Source organism: Hyla sarda, chromosome 9, assembly GCF_029499605.1.
Source record: "Hyla sarda isolate aHylSar1 chromosome 9, aHylSar1.hap1, whole genome shotgun sequence".
NCBI classification, from domain to species: Eukaryota; Metazoa; Chordata; class Amphibia; order Anura; family Hylidae; genus Hyla; species Hyla sarda.
Window position 1 is genome coordinate 88,171,487 of NC_079197.1, and position 20,350 is coordinate 88,191,836.

The following is a 20,350-nucleotide window of genomic DNA, read 5'->3' on the forward strand; positions in this document are numbered from 1 at the left end:
TTTATAAGGATGAAAAAAGACAGGAGTTCATCAAGTTCAACCACAAACCCTACTGTGTTGATCCAGAGGAAAATCCCCCTATTAGGCAGATGCCAATTGCCCCATAACAGAGGCCTCACTGAACTTGTTTATAGAGTCAGACATCACATCATGTGGCAGAGAGTTCCATAGTCTCACTGCTCTAACAGTAAAGAATCCCTGTGTACGATGATGGTGAAACCTTCTTTCCTCTAGATGTAAAGGATGTCACCTTGTCATGGTTACCAGCCTAGGTATAAAAAGACCACTAGAAAGATCTCTGTACTGTCCATTCATATATTTGTACATTGTAAACAAATTGTCCCTAAGACGTCTTTTCTCCAAACTAAATAACCCTAATCTTGATAACCTGTCTTGGTCCTGTAATCCCTCCTCTACCATTAATTACATCACCTTCCAAATTGTAAGACATGAATATTTCTGTCCTCTTAGACTACACTACGCATTTTACTTATTAGAGCAGTAATGTTTGCTCCAGAATTTTTCTTCATGCTGTAACTGGGTACAAGAAGTTACAGTCAAAGAAGTTAACGTGTGTTGCCCAGCACCGTCCGTGTCACAGGGGAAACTATACATGGGTTAGCTGATTACCTCTATCTGCATATTAAAAAATTTGCACCACAAGGGTAGGGTCACACCTGCCGTATTTTCCTGCATATTTGCTGCTGCATATTTCCCTACCTATTGACTTTAATGGATAGCAAAATCAGCTGCAGAAATTACACAGCAAAATATGACTCGTATGACTCTACCCTAAATACGTTTTTTGAGGGGATGTTTCTCCCGGTTACCGCAAATTTTAATATGTGCTGGAGCCTCCTGCTCGTCTTCTTGGAAACCATGCCTAGTGCGAGACCCATTGCCGTAGAATGTAATGGCTCTGGGTACAGTTACCTTGGAAATCAGTGGAAGGCTCTTGCTCACAGTGCGTATTAATGTTTGTTGGGATCAATAGAATCAGTCCCTCAGAAAAGGTATTTAGGTATTTATGGCACAAATACAATGACGTTTTCACAGATGATTATCATGTTATGGGCTGCAAGATGGGAAAATAAAAAAAAACTATTGGAGTAACACTTTAAATATTTTAGTCACTGTCAACCACCAATATATAGATATGCAAGTACCACCCTGGCCTTTCTTCTTCCTTACTCTCTCCTTTTCCATGTCAGTTTGTTTAATACAGTAGTATTGCCCTTGTGCCTTCTGTACCTAGTTTGATTAGTACACTCTGAAACCCTCTTTGGTCATTGGCTGGCTAAATAGGCAGTTCCAGTGGGTGACGACATGCCACATAATCCAGGAAGCATCGGTGAGCGTCAGGGACCAGAATCTGCTGGAGAGTGGGACAGGTGAGTATTGTTTCTTTTCTATTTGTATATCACCCTGAGTGAACTAGCATTTGTTTTTCTGGGGCTGGAAGACACGTTTAAGCATATTAACATATATATAGGTTGTTTTCCTGTGTTGTAGCAAACTGCAAAGACTGAAGCTACAACCACCTGCTGCAACCTAATACATGATCCAGTCGGCAGAGTCAGGAAGCTTCCAGACAGCTGAAAATACCAGAATGACATGATTGTGCACTTATCCCAGGCAACAACAAGTCAATGATATTTTCACATTCAAGTGAAGCATCAATTGATCTCCCACTTATGTGATTATATTTACAGGAGCAGACAGTTTTCTGTTTGTGGGCATTACTGAAAAATGCTAAAGTGTTAAGACATACGTGACATATTTATTTAAAAGCTGTATACACTGTGACCCTTTCACATGGCAGCGTTTGGGTCAGTATTTTGTATCAGTATTTGTGATCCATAATGAGCTGGGTTGTTATATGTAACAGTGTCTACTACAAGCAGCACATGCATTAAAAATATTCACATTATATAGATAAAGCAGACTGTTGACTTATCAAGATGAAGGGATGAACATGGTCGGCCACAATAACTACATGAGCCCTATCTATTGTCCAAACATATATCCCTTTTATGGCTGCTGTTTACCCAATGTCGAACAATGCCACAAGAGGTGTATTGTTTTGGATTGGTTCTAGGAACATGAGAGAGTGTTCCTCTCTTCCATGGCCTTCACAATCTTAATATCTTAATTCTTCAGAAATCACTTGGCACCCCCCTCCCAGGTCAGTGGCAAGAAGCTGCATGCCTGGAAGAAGCTTGGGGCGGGCCGAATGTGACCCGCAGACCGTAGTTTGGAGACCCCTGCTTTAGAACGTCTTTGGGTTAGAGTAGGCTGCTAAGAGTATATCAGTAGCTCAATCTAATGTGTGGCAACTGGGATAAGCTATCCTGTCGGCATGGGCGAATAATCCTGCAGAACAACTTCAAACCCTAGTTGAATTTATGTCACAACAATATATAATACATGTTTTTTGTTATTTTTTGGAAGCAACTTTTCCAGCAATGAGTTTATTGTAAGTCATGATCGACTGCAACTGATTTGTCAATTGTCAAATTTTTTTCAATGTCTCAAATCCTAAATAGTAGATGACTCTACAAACAAATCATATCCTAAAACTGTTGTGTGTGACAGATTGCACATATGTTTTGCTTTGTGACTGCTGCCTTAGCTGTTGGGTATAATGTTACATCATAGTTTTTTTTTGTTTGTTTTGCTGAACTCTGACGTCTTGTACTTTATACTCATGGTAGATTGATATTAATCACACTTCTAAATGCTTTGCAGAAATATTTCCAAGATCCAGTAGTTAGGTAAATGCAGATTATTCTATGTGCCAGTTTTTATGTTCTTAATAATTCTTGAAGATAAAGTGCATCGCTTTTGTTACATTTGCAGTTTTTTCTGAGTGATTAAATATTTTAAGGTGGATGTTTAGTTTATTAAAGTAAACCACTGTAAAACATAGTCATATGCAAAGTGTTCCCTATAGTAAATAATTAACTGCACTGAACAGAACTTTCCAAACTTTTCATGTCAACATTCTTTTTAGACATACATAGATTGGTGACAGACCCTTTGCCATACCACCAACGACACTTACCACATTGCGCCCTGCAATGCTCAACGTCATACCAGTATTAGTGTTACAAATGTGGCAGCTACCCCCCTGTGTCATTTCATCACCCTTTTTGCAATTTCATCATCCCCTTCATTACCCCCTGTGTCAATTCATCACCCCCCCCCCACTTATCACCCCCTATGCCACTTATCACCCCCTATGCCACTTATTTAACCCCCTTCATCACCCCTGTACCATTTCATTAACCCCTTAATCACTCCATCATCACGCACCTGGCCTGTGCCAGTTCAAGATCAGGCAGCATGGACTGTGGCCACTTAAGAACAGTGACCAGTGGCAGCTTTGGGACTGGACGGTCCTGCGGCACCCTTGGAGACCGCCGCTGACACACTGGCATAGAACTTCCATGCTGTAAGGCAGTGTCCCTAACCAGTGTGCCTCCAGCTGGGAATTGTAGTTTTGCACCAGTTGGGGGCATACTGCTTGGGACATCCTGCTGTAAGGTTTTCAAGGTTTATTTTTTATTGTACTGCTGTATTGGAATGTGGAGTTGCAGAAGTTATAGGCACAGTGGAGTTCTTGTTCTACTTAATGTGCAGATTTTCAAATAAAAAGTAAAGTTGCAAGATGTTTATGCAATTGTTTATACCATGCTATATCAGCCATTGTATTGTCTTATAGTACTAATGGTCTTTTTTGTTCCCACATTTTATTTATTGGCATAGGAGTGTTTTTTTCTGTGCTTTATGGATAACTTTATTTCTGTACTATAAGGTGCATTGCAGAAGCTTACTCTCTTTAGCTGATATTTCTCTTTCAACTTGCTCAGGGTAAGAGACCTCTCTTCCCCACTGTTTAGTAAATCTCTTGCTTATTTCCATCCATGACTATTGGTAATAACCAACTTTCAATCAGGCTGCAGAGGTCAGTGCACTTAATAGATTCTTATATCAAAACCATAGGTGTATAATTCACAAAATTCCTCAAAAACAGACTTGCTACTTGCAGTTGTTGTAGCTTAGTTCTTCCACCCCTCCTTCTCACACGTCCCTCCAGAAACACAAGTGACTCACAGATCTGGTTCCAGAAAGTTAAACAAATTTGTAAATTCCTTCTATATAAACATCCTTCCAGTACTTATCAGCTGCTCTATACTACAGAGTAAGTTGAGTACATTTTTTCCAGTCTGACAACAGTGCTCTCTGCTGTCACCTTTGTCTGTGTCAGGAACTGTCCAAAGTAAAAGCAAATCCCCATAGCAAACCTCTCCTGCTCTGGACAATTCCTGACACAGACAGAGGGGTCAGTAGAGAGCACTGTGGTCAGACTTAAAAAGAACTACACAACTTTCTCTGCAGCATACAACAGCTGATAACTACTAGAAGGCTTTAAATAGAATTTATTTACAAATCTGTATAACTTTCTGGCACCAGTTGATATGAGTACCGGAGTACCCCTTTAAGTCTGGGTTTTCACTTATTTTTTATTTTTTTTAAACTGTCACAGCAGCTTTTTGAGTCAAATGATTCTTGCTTGGCTGGGAGCTACTAGGATCTTCTCAAATGACTTTTTTAAAGTCCTTTCCTTTAGAAAGAAACTTTCATTTGTCAACTTGTCAATCCTGCAAGAATGCTGTATGTTTTCCGTTACATTAGTCCTTTTATTGTATTGTAGGCTCTTTTAATAAAAGAAGAAGAAATTCTGTATTTGTTACTGTGACACTTTTCCTGGTATCCATATTAATTTTAACTGTGGGTCTGGCTGCAACAACTAGAACTGAAAATGTCACTGTGGGAGGCTACTATCCTGGTGTAATAGTAAGTCAAATGTTTTATAGTTATTATTTTCTATAATTGTAATAGGTTGTAATAAACTTTGCATCACAATTTAGTTGAATTTCTGATTCCTTATGTACTGGCATCTCTAGTTACTTAATCCTCTTTATTATATCCTCATTCATTATGGGTAATCGCTTGTCTAGTATTGTAGGCAATTATTGGCAAATGTGGGATTAATTCTCCTTTTCTTGGAGGGGTAATATTGAAATGTCTGCCTTGTGTTCTATACATAATATTGATGCATGGACTGCTATACTGTACATTTTAGCTTGGGTAACAGTATAGCTTAAACATAAAGATTGGACTGGACAGAAATGTTTTGCTCTATGTAGTTTTATCCTGAATTCTTAAGAATTAGCAATTTGTACATATAAAACTGCTGTCGTCTTTTTCTTCAGCTTGGATTTGGATCCATACTCGGAATAATTGGATCTAATTTAATAGAGAATAAAAGACAGATGGTAAGTGCAAAAAGACTGTAAAATATAAAGTAACTATATTCTTAAAATAAATGTAATTTCACGTTTTTATTTCTTTCCCGAGACAAAATGATCAAATATAGAACATCCTTGTTATACTGGGCCCTCTTCTTTTACTCCCTGTATCATACTGTTATTCACGTCTCATGTTAGATATATATTCACATGTTGCAGTATTATCACTGGTTTTGCTACCATGCTGATAAGTGTGGCAGTGGGTTTTGCATTGATGTAGCATAAAGAATAGCAAAAATTGTGTAACTATACAGTACTCTTGGGTTTCAGGACTAAACTGATAATGCAGGTATAGATCAATGCTATTGTATAAGAGGACTGTTATTTAAGTCAGAATAGGAAAAACATTACTTTTGGTTCTGGAAATTTACTTACAGGATACAAATCTCTCAGGCCTCCTTCATGTATCTTCGGCAATCTGGCAGCTTTTCCTTCTGGTGCTTTAGAAAAACGTAGGAGGGAAACTGATGATAGAACTGATCCCATTCATTTGAATGAGACGCTTCACAGTTATCCAACGTTCTAGTTTGGACTCCGCATCACTAGACATCCTGCACCGCACCTACAGGTGGAACGCATCTTACTTTGTTCTCAGTTTCGGAGTTCAGATATAACGGGCGCCGGATCCTAAAACACTGATGCAATTTATGCGTATATTTTTTAATTCCGTATAGATAATGACAAATGCTTAAATAAAATTGTAAAAGAAGATTTTAAAGAAAATGTCCAGCGAAAAAACATCAGATAGGGGATGTATCTGATCATGGCTAGGTCCAACTGCTGGGACCCCCTGCGATCTCCCATAAGAGAAAAAAAATACTTTTTAGATAATCCATAAAAAGATCCCATCTGCTAACAGTTTATACAGAACTAAAAGTTCACAGCAATATATTTAAAAACATTTTAATCATGCACCCTAGTTAGCATAATACCTTTCAATTTCATGAGACATAATGCATTTTTTTTTTTTTTTTTTTTGCAATATGAACTATTAGATTTAGTCAGCTCAACCATTGTGCAATTCTTGGGTGAAATGGAAAAGGGCACAATGCCTTCTTATCATTAGAGATCTGCCTATACCTATGATAACATTATTTTGTTACTTGTTTAGAGGAATAAACCAAGAATACACAAGGCAAAGTCAAATACCAAATTTATTTATGGAACCTCTTTTAGACCTCAGACTATTCCTAATTAGGTAGATCATGGTTCTTGGATGAACTGTATATATGGACACAAAAAAAAGTGGTCTTGGCCCTTAAATTAGAGAGTCAGATGTGTAAAATATTGCAAAATCAAGTTAAACAATGTATAAGAAGCTGTTGGAGAACAATTAAGATTCCTTATTGTTATCCGGTTATTAAAAACCTATCCCGTATCAACAGGATAGGGGATAAGTGATTGCTGGGGTTTAGACCACTGGGACCCCTGCAATATCTCCAAAATGGGGTCTGTCTTTTACAGCTGAGCTCTCTGGACCCCACCTTCTGAGGCGTACTAGTCTCTGTATAGGCGGCCCACATTACTACGGCTAGTGATTGGCTCAGCAGGCTATCATTGCCTAAATTAGTATGTCTTGGACAACGGGAGTCAGAGCACTCAGTGGTCTGACCCCCTTGCAATCAGACACAGGATAGGGTATACGTTTTTAATAACCGGATGACCTCTTCATCCATTCTTAATCTGGAAAAGAGCCACACCCTTCTCCTATTTATTTATTTTTGTTTTTCTTTAATGCAAAAAGGTTTTCAGTTTTGCCAGACTAAATAAGATACCAAAATAGGCAGAATTCTTCCCTAAAGGGGTTGTCCTACCATGAAACCCATGAAACTGTTTAAAAACTGAATATCTAGATCAGGTTATTTTACTACACTTCTGTGGTCTTTCACGCTTTCCTTCTGCTTTTGTTACAAATTGGTTGCTCTGTTTTCTTCAGCCCGACTTCCTGTCTGGTATACATCATCTAACGGACTTCCTATTCCTTAGTATAGGATACTCTAGCCAACTCTATCTGCCTTCTACTATGAGGGTGGGAATATAGTAAAGTTTAGTGGGAGGGAGGTAGAGTTGGCTGAATTCCTGGCTAGAGCGTCCTATACATAGGAACAGGAAGCCTGTTACAGGTGCACACCAGACACGATGTTAAGCTGAAAACAGAGCAGACAGTTTTTATCAAGAGCAGGGGAAAGTATGAAAGAGCATGGAAAGGTAGTAAAAAAATATTTTTTTTGTGTACTAATAAATGCTTATTCATTAGACGGTTGAAAATAGGTTTCATTGTAAGACAACCGCTTTAAGTTAGTCAGATTTACCTACTTTCAGGAATTTGACTGTTGCTCTATATTATATATAGTATGGTTGATATATATCGGTCAAGTTCAATCAATTGGTACTATATACTATACATGTAATATTCGGTACACAAGCCTTTATCACTAGCAGCCATTACTAAGGGCCTGTGAGCCTGAAACGCCTGGGCGATCAGGGGTTCTTGGTTTGTCTTTTTCTTATCCTGGATGTAGCCTGAATTACGTTTTCAGCATCTTTCTGGAAGTAGTATGTCCATTTGTGCAAAGGGATCTGCGAGAGCCCGGATAGGGAAGTTCATTTTGGCTGAAGTTCTCCTTTAATTTTGAACATTTTATAATAGATGATCATAATAGAGGATCATTGTGATAAAATCATGAGAGGAGATTTATCAAGCTTTCTCATAGTAAGATTATCTTTGTTGCCTAAAGTCTTCAGGCTCTTATGAAAAAGGTTAATCTGTTATTTGACAGGATGTTAAACATAATATTGGAGAACTAACAGTACAGCCTTAAAATATTTTTAAATACCCCTTTCTCGGTTTAATGTAGTGCTTACATTGGATAACACTAGTTGAAATTAGAAAGTGGTGTAGTATTTTATAATCTCTTCTTGGGTTGTTTGTTTCTATCCAGGTGTGTATTACAGATCCCCTCTGAATATGAAACTGTATATTCACAGTGACCATTTATAGCATCCACTGCTGGCACAGGACATATTGTACATATTGTAACTGATGTATTTATATAATCTGTGCTTCCTGCTGTCAGAACATATTGATTACACAGCGAAAACAAAAGGATTCCAGAACCAGAAGGTCCCAATGAATATCTTTCTTTATTCCAAGCATTAAAAATCCAAACGCATCCATGGAAACACAAACAACAATAGTCTGACGGGTTTTCTGACTTTCATGGATGTGTTTGGATTTTAAACGCTTGAAATAAAGAAAGATTTTAATTGGGACCTTCTGGTTCTTAAATCTTTTTGTTCCTGCTGTATAATATGACCCTGATTTATTATTTTAATCAGGGCCATGTGTCAGGAAGCACAGATTACATAAATACATCAATAAAGACTCTTCAGTTACGAGTTATAACAAGGAGAATTACCTTGACAGCCGTTGTCTTTGCTATATTTTTCAAAATTTCCAGTAGAAACCTAAGCCCATATCAAAGTACCTGAGACTTAGAGGAATGAGTATTTGGACATCCCTCCTGGTATCCATCATATGGAGTGTATGCCCCACCAGCCTAGCTATGCTCCTGGCCTAGTTTTTTATGTTCATATAGTTTCTTTTTATAGCTTGCGTTATTGTGCTCTTTCATATTAGAGATGCATTTCCACTTGTCATCTTCTCAATAATTTAATGCAGCATAACATTTTAGCACTAAGAATTATAGTTTACTAATAATTTTCTCCATTAATCATGGCTAGTTTTATAAATAATACATCATAATGTGTTTTTTTCCAAGAATGCAAAATAATTCTTGAATTTTACTTGTTATTTAAAAATGCATGACAGTCCCACTAAAAGAAGGAATGCATTTTTTGCACTTTTGTTTTTTCCTCATCTTTAAAAAAAATCATAACCCTTTCCATTTTGCATCTAAAAAGCCATGTGATGGCTTATTTTTGGCGCCACCAATTCGACTTTGTAATGACATCAGCCATTTTACCCAAAAATCTACGGCGAAAAGGAAAAAAAAATCATTGAGACAAAATTTAAGAAAAAACGCAATTTTGTAATATTTGGGAGCTTCCGTTTCTACACAGTAAATTTTTCGGTAAAAATGGCACCTTCTCTTTATTCTGTAGGTCCATACGATTAAAATGACACAATACTTACTTACGGTGGTTTGATTTTGTCGTACTTCTCAAAAAAAATTATAACTACATGCAGGAAAATGTATACGTTTAAAATTGTCATCTTCCGGACCCTATTTTGGATTTTTTCTGCGCGTACACCATTGACCGTGTGGTTTAATTAAACGATATATTTTTATAATTCGGACATTTCCGCACGCAGCGATACAAGATATGTTTATTTTTATTTACACTGTTTTTTTTTATGGGAAAAGGGGAGTGATTCAAACTTTTATAAGGGAAGGGGTTAAATTATCTTTATTAACTTTTGTTTTTCATTTTTTATTTTTTTTTGCAATGATATAGCTCCCATAGGGGGCTATAACACTGCACACACTGATCTTTTACATTGATCAATGGTTTCTCATAGGAAACCATTGATCAATGATTCTGCCGCTTGACTGCTCATGCCTGGATCTAAGGCACGGAGCAGTCATTCGGCGATCAGACAACAGGAGGCAGGTAAGATACCCTCCTGCTGTCCTAGAGCGGTTCGGGATGCCGCAATTTCGCCGCAGCGATCCCGAACAGCCCCCTGAGCTAACCGGCATGCTTTTACTTTCACTTTAGACGCGGCATTCAACTTTGAACGCGGCATCTAAAGGGTTAATAGCGCACACTATTAACCACGGGTCCCGGCTGTTGTTAGAGGCCAGGCACGACCCACTATGATGCGGGGCCATGCTGTGGTACATACAGGTACACCCTGAGTCCTTAAGGAGTTAATATATCTGTTGCAATATGGAACACTGCAAGGAATTTGTAAGTTCATCCTGATAGGGCTACAGGACCTACAATACAAAAACATTACAAGTCCTACATCAAAATATTAGTAAGGTATCATGTAATATGCAACCTAAAATCACGCAATTTAAAATTTTGCACATGGCTTATTATTCGCCACTACAGCTTTACAAAATGGGGGTAAAAAGCTCAGCACATTGTTTGAAATGCGGTTTGGTTAACTCGGACTATTTGCACAATTTTTGGACATGTATAAAGGTGTCTAATTTTTGGGAACAGGCAATAATGGAAACAGAAAAGAAAATAAGAAGGGAGATCCTGCGTAGTATAATTTATCCTATTGTGTGCAGTAGAAGGAATGGAAAAATATGAAGATATGGGGGAGATTTATCAAGAACTGTCCAGAGGAAAAGTTGCCCAGTTGCCCATAGCAACCAATCAGATTGCTTCTTTCATTTTTAACAAGGCCTCTGCAAAATGAAAGTAGCGATCTGATTGGTTGCTATGGGCAACTGGGCAACTTATCCCCTGCACAGGTTTTGATAAATCTCCCCCATGGTGCATAGAGTCATATTTTACGTGAGGTTAGTGATATTGAGAAATTGGATAAACTCCAAGGGACCATACATAGAGGAGTGGAGGAAAGAGGTGAATGTGGTTAAAAACAAAGAACAAAGGTGGAGAAAAGGTGAAAGAACAAAAGAAATAGAATAAGACTTGGAGACACTGGTAGCACGTTATAATATACTCTAACTGGGGTGTTAGGGGTTTTTAGTATGGACTATGTTTGGGGAACATGTTGTATGTAATCATAATGTGAAGTATTGAATACTGCAAAACAATTTTGAGATATAACATGTCCATGTTGGAAATGTTCAACTTCTCCCTTATGTAAGCTGGAATTTACCAATAAAAAGATTTATTAAAAAAATTAAAATGCATGACAGTCCCACTAAAAGAAGGAATGCAGATATTGAAATATGTTTTAATGTATGGAACACTGCAAGGAATTTGTAAGTCCTACATCACAATAGTATGCTGACTTGAATAAATAGTTTAGAGAAATTGGCCCCTATGTATCATATAGCACTATGGAATATGCTGGCATTTTGTAATTTTTTGTACATTATTTTGGGGGCTGCCATTTTACCTGAGCTGCTTTTAACTGCATTTAGTGATGTGTGCTTTATGGCAGGATGCGTAGACATAGAAGAAAATGGACAGGAGCTGACAGGACAGGAGACCTTATTCTAGATGGAGAGTGAAGGTTATTTTTAAGCAAAAGCTATTGTGTGTATCTATCTTACTGGTGTCTCCTTTCACTGTACTCCTGTCTGTGTTGTGAAAAAGGGCATCACAGGAAAATGATCTGAAATGGTATGTTCACATTGAAAAGAAATTTACTTGAGTAATTCAGCTTGCTTATTATGCCCCACATCATACAATGAAAGTTCCATTGCCTTTAATGGACTTTCCGCTGCCCTGTTCACACTCAATTATGTTCCGCCTGAAGACAGAATATTTCGTTCTTCAGGCGGAATCCATGAGTAAAAGCCCTTTGAAGTCAATGGGATTTTTTCTACAGACAAAACTAGTTTTGCCAGAAATTCTGCACGAATTCTGCCCAAGGGAGAAAATTTCAAAAAACAAGATTTTCCTGACTGAAATTATTTCTCTTTAACCCCTTAAGGACTCAGCGTATGTAAATACACGTTCTGGTGCGTTAAGTACCACCTCACCAGGACGTACATTTACGACCTGCGTTGTTAAGGGGTTAAAGGGGTACTCCACTGGAAACCTTTTTTTTTTTTTTTTTAATCAACTGGTGCCAGAAAGTTAAACAGATTTGTAAATTACTTCTATTTAAAAATCTTATTCCTTTCAGTACTTATCAGCTGCTGTATGTTCCAGAGGAAGTTCTTTTCTGTTTGAATTTCCTTTGTATGACCACAGTGCTCTCTGCTGACACCTCTGTCCATTGTATGAACTGTCCGGACATGGACAGAGGTGTCAGCAGAGACGACTGTGGTGTTCGTTATGCGCTCCGGCTGCACACGCTGGCCATGAGCGTATGGTCCTGTTACCTGCTGCTGCCGGCGGGGCTGGGATTTGCATCACGGGACATGCCGGCATGCGAGCCCAAGTCCGTCACTCACCTGGTGCTTCTCCTTCCCCCGCCTCTGCATCTCTGCTCCGACATGCGTGTCCCTGTCTCCTAGGGCGTGCACGTGCCGGAGCTTTAAAATTTAAAGAGCCAGTGCACTCATTAGTGTAATTCACCTGTGGCTCATTGATAAATTCCTCCACCCTCCTCACTTCCCTGACGGATCTTTGTTGCCTTGTGCCTGAGAGAAAACATTCCTTAGTATTGTCTTGCCGTATATCTGATCCTTTGCTCTGTGACTTGACCTTGCTCCTCTGCCGCCTGCCTACTGACCTCCTGCTACATCCTGACTATGCTACTGTGCCACCTTCTGCTATCCTGACTACGAGCTGCCTTAACCTTCCTGTGCCTTGCATCTCCTCAGCCGCCTGTGTGGTCGAGCCGTGCCAGGGGAAGCGACCTTTGTGCCGCCTGCCGCAGCAAGTCCATCCCGATTTGCGGGGGGCTCTGGTGAAAACCAGCGGCACCTTAGACTCCGCTCCCCGGTACGGTCAGAGTCATCTGCCACACAGGTCCAGCGGATCCACATCCACTGGAGTTCCTGTCTCATGAAACGTGAGCATTACATGTGGTCAGAAAGAAAGGAAATTCAAAAAGAAAAGAACGGAAACATACAGCAGCTGATAAGTACTGGAAGGGTTACGATTTTTAAATAGACACAATTTACAAATCTGTTTAACTTTGTGGTACCAGTTGATTTAAAAAAAATGTTTTTCAGGGGAGTACCCCTTTAATTCTGCTCCAATTCCTCAGTGTAAACATACCCTAAAAAGCAGAAAGTTTCAGCTTAGTTTTAGTCCTAGTAGCTAAATGTAAACTGCAAGAATGTACACAACAAGATCATTAAAAATTATAAAAAAATATGGTTAACATAAAAACCTGATTTATATAACAGGTTATTTTCAGATGATGCATTCCCTTTAAAATAACCTGCATCGATATGTGTGCGATAACCGTACCTTTTTTTACTGGTAGCATTTTCTTTCAAGTTATCTTGCACACGGATGACCCTGAATCACATGCAGGATGCAGCCTATCAGCAGCCAGTCACCCCTGTGATGTCAGCCCTATATAATCAGAATCCATATTGCGGCCAGTCACTTCATTCATTACACTGCAGAGAGATAGAACAGACAGCCTGTGTGTGTGTGTCTTACACAGAAAAGCTTTTTCCAGCAGCGTTTCACCTCCTAGTCACATCAGCGTTCTGGTGGACAGAGAGCAGTGCTTTTTTTTCCACAATTTTTTTTTTTTACTGCAGCCATTAACCTCCCAGTCCATTTTCTACAGCATTGTATTACGGAGAGGGGGTTGCCTCATACATTTCAACAAGCTGCCTCAACTGCCAGGAGGCAGGAATCTTTGTTCCACAACAAATCATTTGCTGGTTATACTAGTCTGTAGACGGTGTAATACCCAGCAGTCCATTCCCAATAGTGTTTGACAGAGTAAATTTTGGGTTTAGTACACTGCTTTTGTGTGCTCCAGCTCTGTTATGTACTGCTGGTGTTGTCCAAAAACACGTTTTTTTAAGCGTACTGTAGCGCATTTTTGTTCCCTCATAAGTGCATACCATATATGAACATCTAAGTTGTGTACTATTTTGTAGCTGTTAATCTGTAAAGGGCCTAGATACTGTTAAAGTCCAGGCAAAAGTAATCACCGGCTGGTGTTTTACTCAGATACTTTTTTAAGTGTCATTAGAAAGAGGTGAGGTCGGCACTGCTTATTCTGACTTAGGACTGTAACGTGGTGGGATGCTTGGACTGCTGTATTGAACCTTGGTGGTGCTCTGACTTCGTACAGTAGTTCATGTATTGTTAAACAAGAAGGATAAGAAATAGTCGGCCACTCACCGTTGCTGGTTCAATTAGTCTTCTTTATTAAATATACTCACATACATGGGGAGAGAGACAACATGCAGGGGAATGAGCTGACTGGCAACGGCAACGGCACCGTTTCACATGGTATACATGCTTCTTCTGGCCACTGGTTGGAAAATACTGAGTTAGGTAACAGAATCTAACTGAAGGTTTTCCAACCAGTGGGCCTCCAGCTGTTGCAAAACTACAAATCCCAGCATGCACGGTCTGTCAGTACATGCTGGGAGTTGTAGTTTTGAAACAGCTGGAGGTTTGCCCCCATGTGAACGTACAGGGTACATTCACACGGGCAGGTTTACAGTAAGGTTCCTGCTTCAAGTATGAGCTGCGGCAATTTTTTTGCCGCAGCGCAAATTTATAGCGGGAAGCTCACTGTAAACCTGTGCCAGTGTGAATGTACCCTAAAAACACTACATTACACTACACTAACACATAATAAAGGGTAAAACACTACATATACACCCCCTTACACTGTCTCCCCCCCCCCCCCCCCCCAATAAAAATGAAGAACTTATTGTACGGCAGTGTTTCCAAAACGGAGACTCCAGCTGTTGCAATTAGGGGTATTCTAGGGGTATTATACGCCAGTGATTCCCAGTGTCCACCCCTATGCAATCCCTAATCTAGTCCTCAAATGCGCATGGCGCTCTCACTTCGGAGCCCTGTCGTATTTCAAGGAAACAGTTTAGGGCCACATATGGGGTATTTCTGTACTCGGGAGAAATTGCACTACAAATTTTGGGGGGCTTTTTCTCCTTTTACCCCTTATGAAATGGAAAAGTTGTGGGCTACACCAGCCTATTAGTGTAAAAAAAGAAAAAATTTACACTGACATGCTGGTGTTGCCCTTACTTTTTATTTTCACAAGTGTTAAAAGGAAAAAAAGACCCCCAAAATTTGTATCGCAATTTCTGGGGAAATTTGGGGTACTGAAATACCCCATATGTGCGCGTAAAATGCTCTGAGGGCGCACAACAAGGCTTAGGAGTGAGAGTGCACTATGTACATTTGAAGCCTTAATTGGTGATTTGCACAGGGGTGGCTGATTTTACAGCGGTTCTGCCATAAACGCAAAAAAAGAAATACCCACATGTGACCCCATTTCTGAAAATACACCCCTCACGGAATGTAATAAGGGGTATAGTGCGCGTTAACACCCCACAGGTGTTGGACGAATTTTCATTCGTCAAAGTTGGATGGGAAAATTTAAAAAAAAAATGTTTTCACTAAAATGCTGGTGTTACCCAAAATTTTTCATTTTCACAGGGAAAAATAGGAAAAAAAGCCCCCCAAAATTTGTGACCCCATTTCTCCTGAGTATGTAAATACCCCATATGTGGATGTAAAGTGGTGTGCTGGTGCACTACAATGCTCAGAAGAGAAGGAGCACCATTGGGATTTTGAAGAGAAAATTTGTCCTGAATTGAAGGTCACGTGTGTTTACAAAGCCCCCATAGAGCCAGAACAATGGACCCCCCACATGTGACCCCATTTTGGAAACTACACGCCTCATGTAATATAATAAGGGGTACAGTGAGCATTTACGCCCCACAGGTGTCTGACAGTTTTTTGAAACAGTGGTCCATGAAAATGAAAAATGTAATTTTTCATTTGCACAGCCCACTGTTCCAAAGATCTGTCAAACGCCAGTGGGGTGTAAATACTCACTGCACCCCTTATTAAATTCTGTGAGGGGTGTAGTTTCCAAAATGGGGTCACATGTAGGGGGGTTCCCCTGTTCTGGCACCACGGGGGTTTTGTAAACGCATATGGCCCCCGACTTTTATTCCAACCAAATTCTGTCTTCAAAAGCTCAATGGCGCTTCTCCTCTTTAAAAGTCATCAAACACCTGTGAGGTGTTAAGGCTCCCTGTACCCCTTCTTGCGTTCCTTAAGGGGTGTAGTTTCCAAAATAGTATGCCATGTGGGTTTTTTTTTTTTTTTTGCTGTTCTGGCAGCATAGGGGCTTCCTAAATGAGACATGCCCTCCAAAAACCATTTCAGCAAAATTTGCTTTTCAAAAGCCAAATGTGACTCGTTCTCTTTTGAGCATTGTAATGCACCAGCAGAGCACTTGGCGTCCACACATGGGGTATTTCCATACTCTGAAGAGATGGGGTTACAAATTTTGGGGGGCATTTTGTCCTATTATTCCTTGTAAAAATATAAAATTTGGGGGAAAACTAGCATTTTACAGAAAAAAAATTATTAATAATTTACTCATCCAACTTTAACAAAAAGTCTTGAAATACCTATGGGGTGTTAAGGCTCACTGGACCCCTTGTTACGTGCCTTGAGGGGTGTAGTTTCCAAAATAGTATGCCATGTGTTTTTTATTTTATTTATTTATTATTTATTTATTTTTGCTGTTCTGGCACCATAGGGGCTTCCGAAATGCGACATGCCCCACAAAAACCATTTCAGAAAAACTCACTCTCCAAAATCCCATTGTCGCTCCTTCCCTTCTGAGCCCTCTACTGCGCCCGCTGAACATTTGACATACACATATGAGGTATTTCCTTACTCGAGACAAATTGGGTTACACGTTTTAGAAAGATTTCTCTCTTTTTACCTCTTTAAAAATTCAAAAACTGGGTCTATAAGAACATGCCAGTGAAGATTTTGAATTTTCTCCTTCAATTTGCTGCTATTCCTGTGAGACACCTAAAGGGTTAACAAACCTTTTGAATACTTTGAGGGGTGCAGTTTTTATAATGGGGTCATTTGTAGGGTATTTCTAATAAGAAGACCATCCAAATCCACTTCAAAACAGAACTGGTCCCTGAAAAATTTCGATTTTGAAAATTTTGTGAAAAATTGGAAAATTGCTGCTATACTTTGAATCCCTCTGATGTCTTCCAAAAGTAAAAACATGTCAACTTCATGATGCAATCATAAAGTAGACATGTTGTATATGTGAATCAATATATAATTTATTTGGAATATTCATTTTCCTTATAAGTAGAGAGCTTCAAAGTAAAAAAAAAATGCAAAATTTTCAATTTTTTCATCAAATTTTGGAATTTTTCACCAAGAAACGATGCAAGTATCGACAAAATTTTACCACTAACATAAAGTAGAATATGTCACGAAAAAACTATCTTGGAATCAGAATGAAAGGTAAAAGCATCCCAGAGTTATTAATGCTTAAAGTGAAAGTGGTCAGATGTTGAAAAAATGGCCGGGTCCTACAGTGAAAATTGGCTGGGTCCTTAAGGGGTTGAATAAAATAAAAATTACATAAAAAATCTCTTGATTCTCTTCAATTTTGACACCATATGGTCTCCCTGCTGCCACATCAACGCTCTGCAGCAGTGATTCTAATAGCAATGCCTGTAATCTGCATGTCATACTAAATAACAGTATTATTTCACTAACACAGCACACTCCCTATGCATGTTAGGACAAGGCAAAGTGCTCTACACCCCTATTGAGGCTCTCTGTAGGTCAGAAATAGCTGTTTTTAATAGAGATTTGCCGCAAATAAATTTGGTCCGAATTTTTCTGAAAATTCGGTGAATCGGCCAAAGAGATGAAGTAATTTCTTTCTCGGAAAGTGAACTTGCCACTATTCTTTCCATAGCAACTAATTCTGGATTATCATTTCCAGTGATTGAAGATCAAAGTAAAATTTACTATGCTAAAAAAACTGATTAGAAAGGAGACAAGTCTGTCATTCCATGTGCCTACATTGACCAAATATTTGAAAACTCAACTAATACTGAGGGGATTACGATGTAAATTTATACCAAACTTGTTAGTAGATGATCCTGTAGAACACCAAAAATGGTATGCGATGAATACTCACCAGTCTTTGGTTCTCATGTTGTTAACAGTAGTACACACACAGAAAGAAATTAAAGCAATAGAAGAACAACTTTAGATCGCTAACAACCTATGAATATGAACAGATTTACAGTAAATTGACCTGGAATATGAATGGACTATGTTGCAAAACAAACGACAAATAATTTAAAGAGATATGCGCGACTATTAGCCCAATCCAGTATACATCTGGGCTGGGAAACATAGGCAAATTAGCCATGCTAGCCAAAAAGGTGGCATAGACCATGCCGCAATGTCTGAAACATCCAGTATGTTAGGTGAAAAAGAAGCAGGATGGATGACCTTGAGATCAGATAGACAAGGAAAAAAAAAATGCAATATGGCTTTGATACAAGTCAACAATACCACATTCTGAAAAATATACAGTTTAAATGAAAAAGGAAAAAAAATTGATTGGACTCTGTCTCAATCTTTCCCCTGCTGCTATGCACTTGTTATATTATGCACTAGGTTTAAAAGATGTCTAGTTATAACAATGTATATGTTGTATCTTAATTGGTTTGTAGGCTATCTTCTAATTGTTATTAGAATTAACCTACAAACCAATTATCTTCTAATTGTTCACAACAGGTGTTCCTGGGTGATGAATTTCCCTTTCCTATATACAGGATCTGTTAACTAGTATTTTGTAGTATGACTAAGGTTGACATAGTCGACTGAAACGCTCCACTCTCTTGTCTTTACTTGTGTCGATATGTCTTGGCAGGGATGTTGAATTCCTATTGTCCGACGCCCAGGACATGCAGTTCCGGGCGCCGGGCATGTGAATTTTTCAGGCCCTTAGCCCCGCTTCGGGCAAGCAGGGCCGGACCTGAAAGCCCCCGACATGCACGGCAGCGCTCAGAGGAGTGTATGGAGCAGGCTCCTGACTCCTGCTCGTTCCATACTCTGCAGCCCCCAGCTGATTTCAGTAGCTGGGGGCCGCCGCTAATAGCCAAAATGTGGCAATCGCCGAGGCTGGCTATTAACCCTTTTCTTATATAAAAACATGTAAACATAATAAAATAATTTTTATTTGGTATCGCTGCGTGCGCCATTCTACGAAATATTAAAATATAACATTATGTATCCCGTATGGAAAATGAAGTAAAATGAAAAAAATTATTGATTTATATTAGAGCTATGTTGTAGTTCATAAGTACTACAACATATCAAAACTCAAAAAAAAAGTTTGGTGACAGTGCCCATTTAAAAGTGTTCTTTTCTTTTGTCTGTTTATATATTGTTTATTTGTCTACTGTCTACCTTATCTTGTAATATACATTTTCTTGTATTTACAGCTTGTTGCATCAATAGTTTTTATCAGTTTTGGAGTGATTGCTGCTTTTTGTTGTGCAATTGTGGATGGTGTGTTTGCCGCAAGACATCTAGTAAGTACACTTTGTATTTTTCCTTCATTAAATCTGTGTAGCGCAGCTTTATGTATCTAGTTGGTGCAAATAATTAAATGTATAGTTATTATTAATAACCTATTAGTTGTTCCCTAGTAAGATGTTTGAACTGTGGCTGAAGACATTGCCATCTTAGTTTTAAATTCAGCACTGTTTAAATTCTTAATGTCTGTTTTATAGCAGTCAAAGCTGTCTTTTTCTGATGAAAAGCTCAAATCTCCTCTATAGATGTTGGCTTAAAGGAAAACTGTCACCCTTATCAATACACTGGGTTGTAGTGTGTTTGTAGTGTGGGTGACCAGGAATCCAAAGAGGGGTCACTTACTATTATCGGTGCTGTGGTTCCCGAAACATTGGCTGGCGAAATTCCCCATCTGAATTCAGGGAGTCGCGCGCAGGCGGCGGGGCCCCGCCGGCTGGCCGCCCCTGCTTCTTAGTGTCTTCTCAATCAGCCGTCCCCTTAGTTTGCAAATTGATATTCTGCAACTCCATGTCCTAGTGACGTAAGTCGCATGTCACGTGTGAGCGCTGTGCTCTGTCGGTAGAGTGCATGCGCCTACAGCTCTTACATGACTACAGCTCTCGCATGACTGTTTTCAGCAGTCAGAGCTCAGGACATGAAAGCTGTATGTAAACTGCCAGCGCATGGGATCTTCCGACAGAGCGCAGCACTCACATGACATGCGACTCACATCACTAGGATGTGAAGCCGAAGAATATGAACATGGTAACTAAGGGGACAGCTGACTGAGGAGATGGAGAGAAGCAGGGACG

At 39.3% G+C, this 20,350-nt stretch overlaps 1 protein-coding gene across 1 annotated transcript in view; it reads left to right on the forward strand.

Moving 5' to 3' along the window:
- Positions 1–20,350, forward strand: part of TMEM255A (transmembrane protein 255A) — a 54,523-nt gene that overhangs the window by 15,269 nt on the left and 18,904 nt on the right. The window contains exons 2-4 of the mRNA XM_056537951.1: positions 4,718–4,860; positions 5,280–5,342; positions 19,466–19,555. Coding sequence (XP_056393926.1) covers positions 4,718–4,860; positions 5,280–5,342; positions 19,466–19,555 — 296 coding nt within the window. The remainder of the gene's footprint in view (positions 1–4,717; positions 4,861–5,279; positions 5,343–19,465; positions 19,556–20,350) is intronic.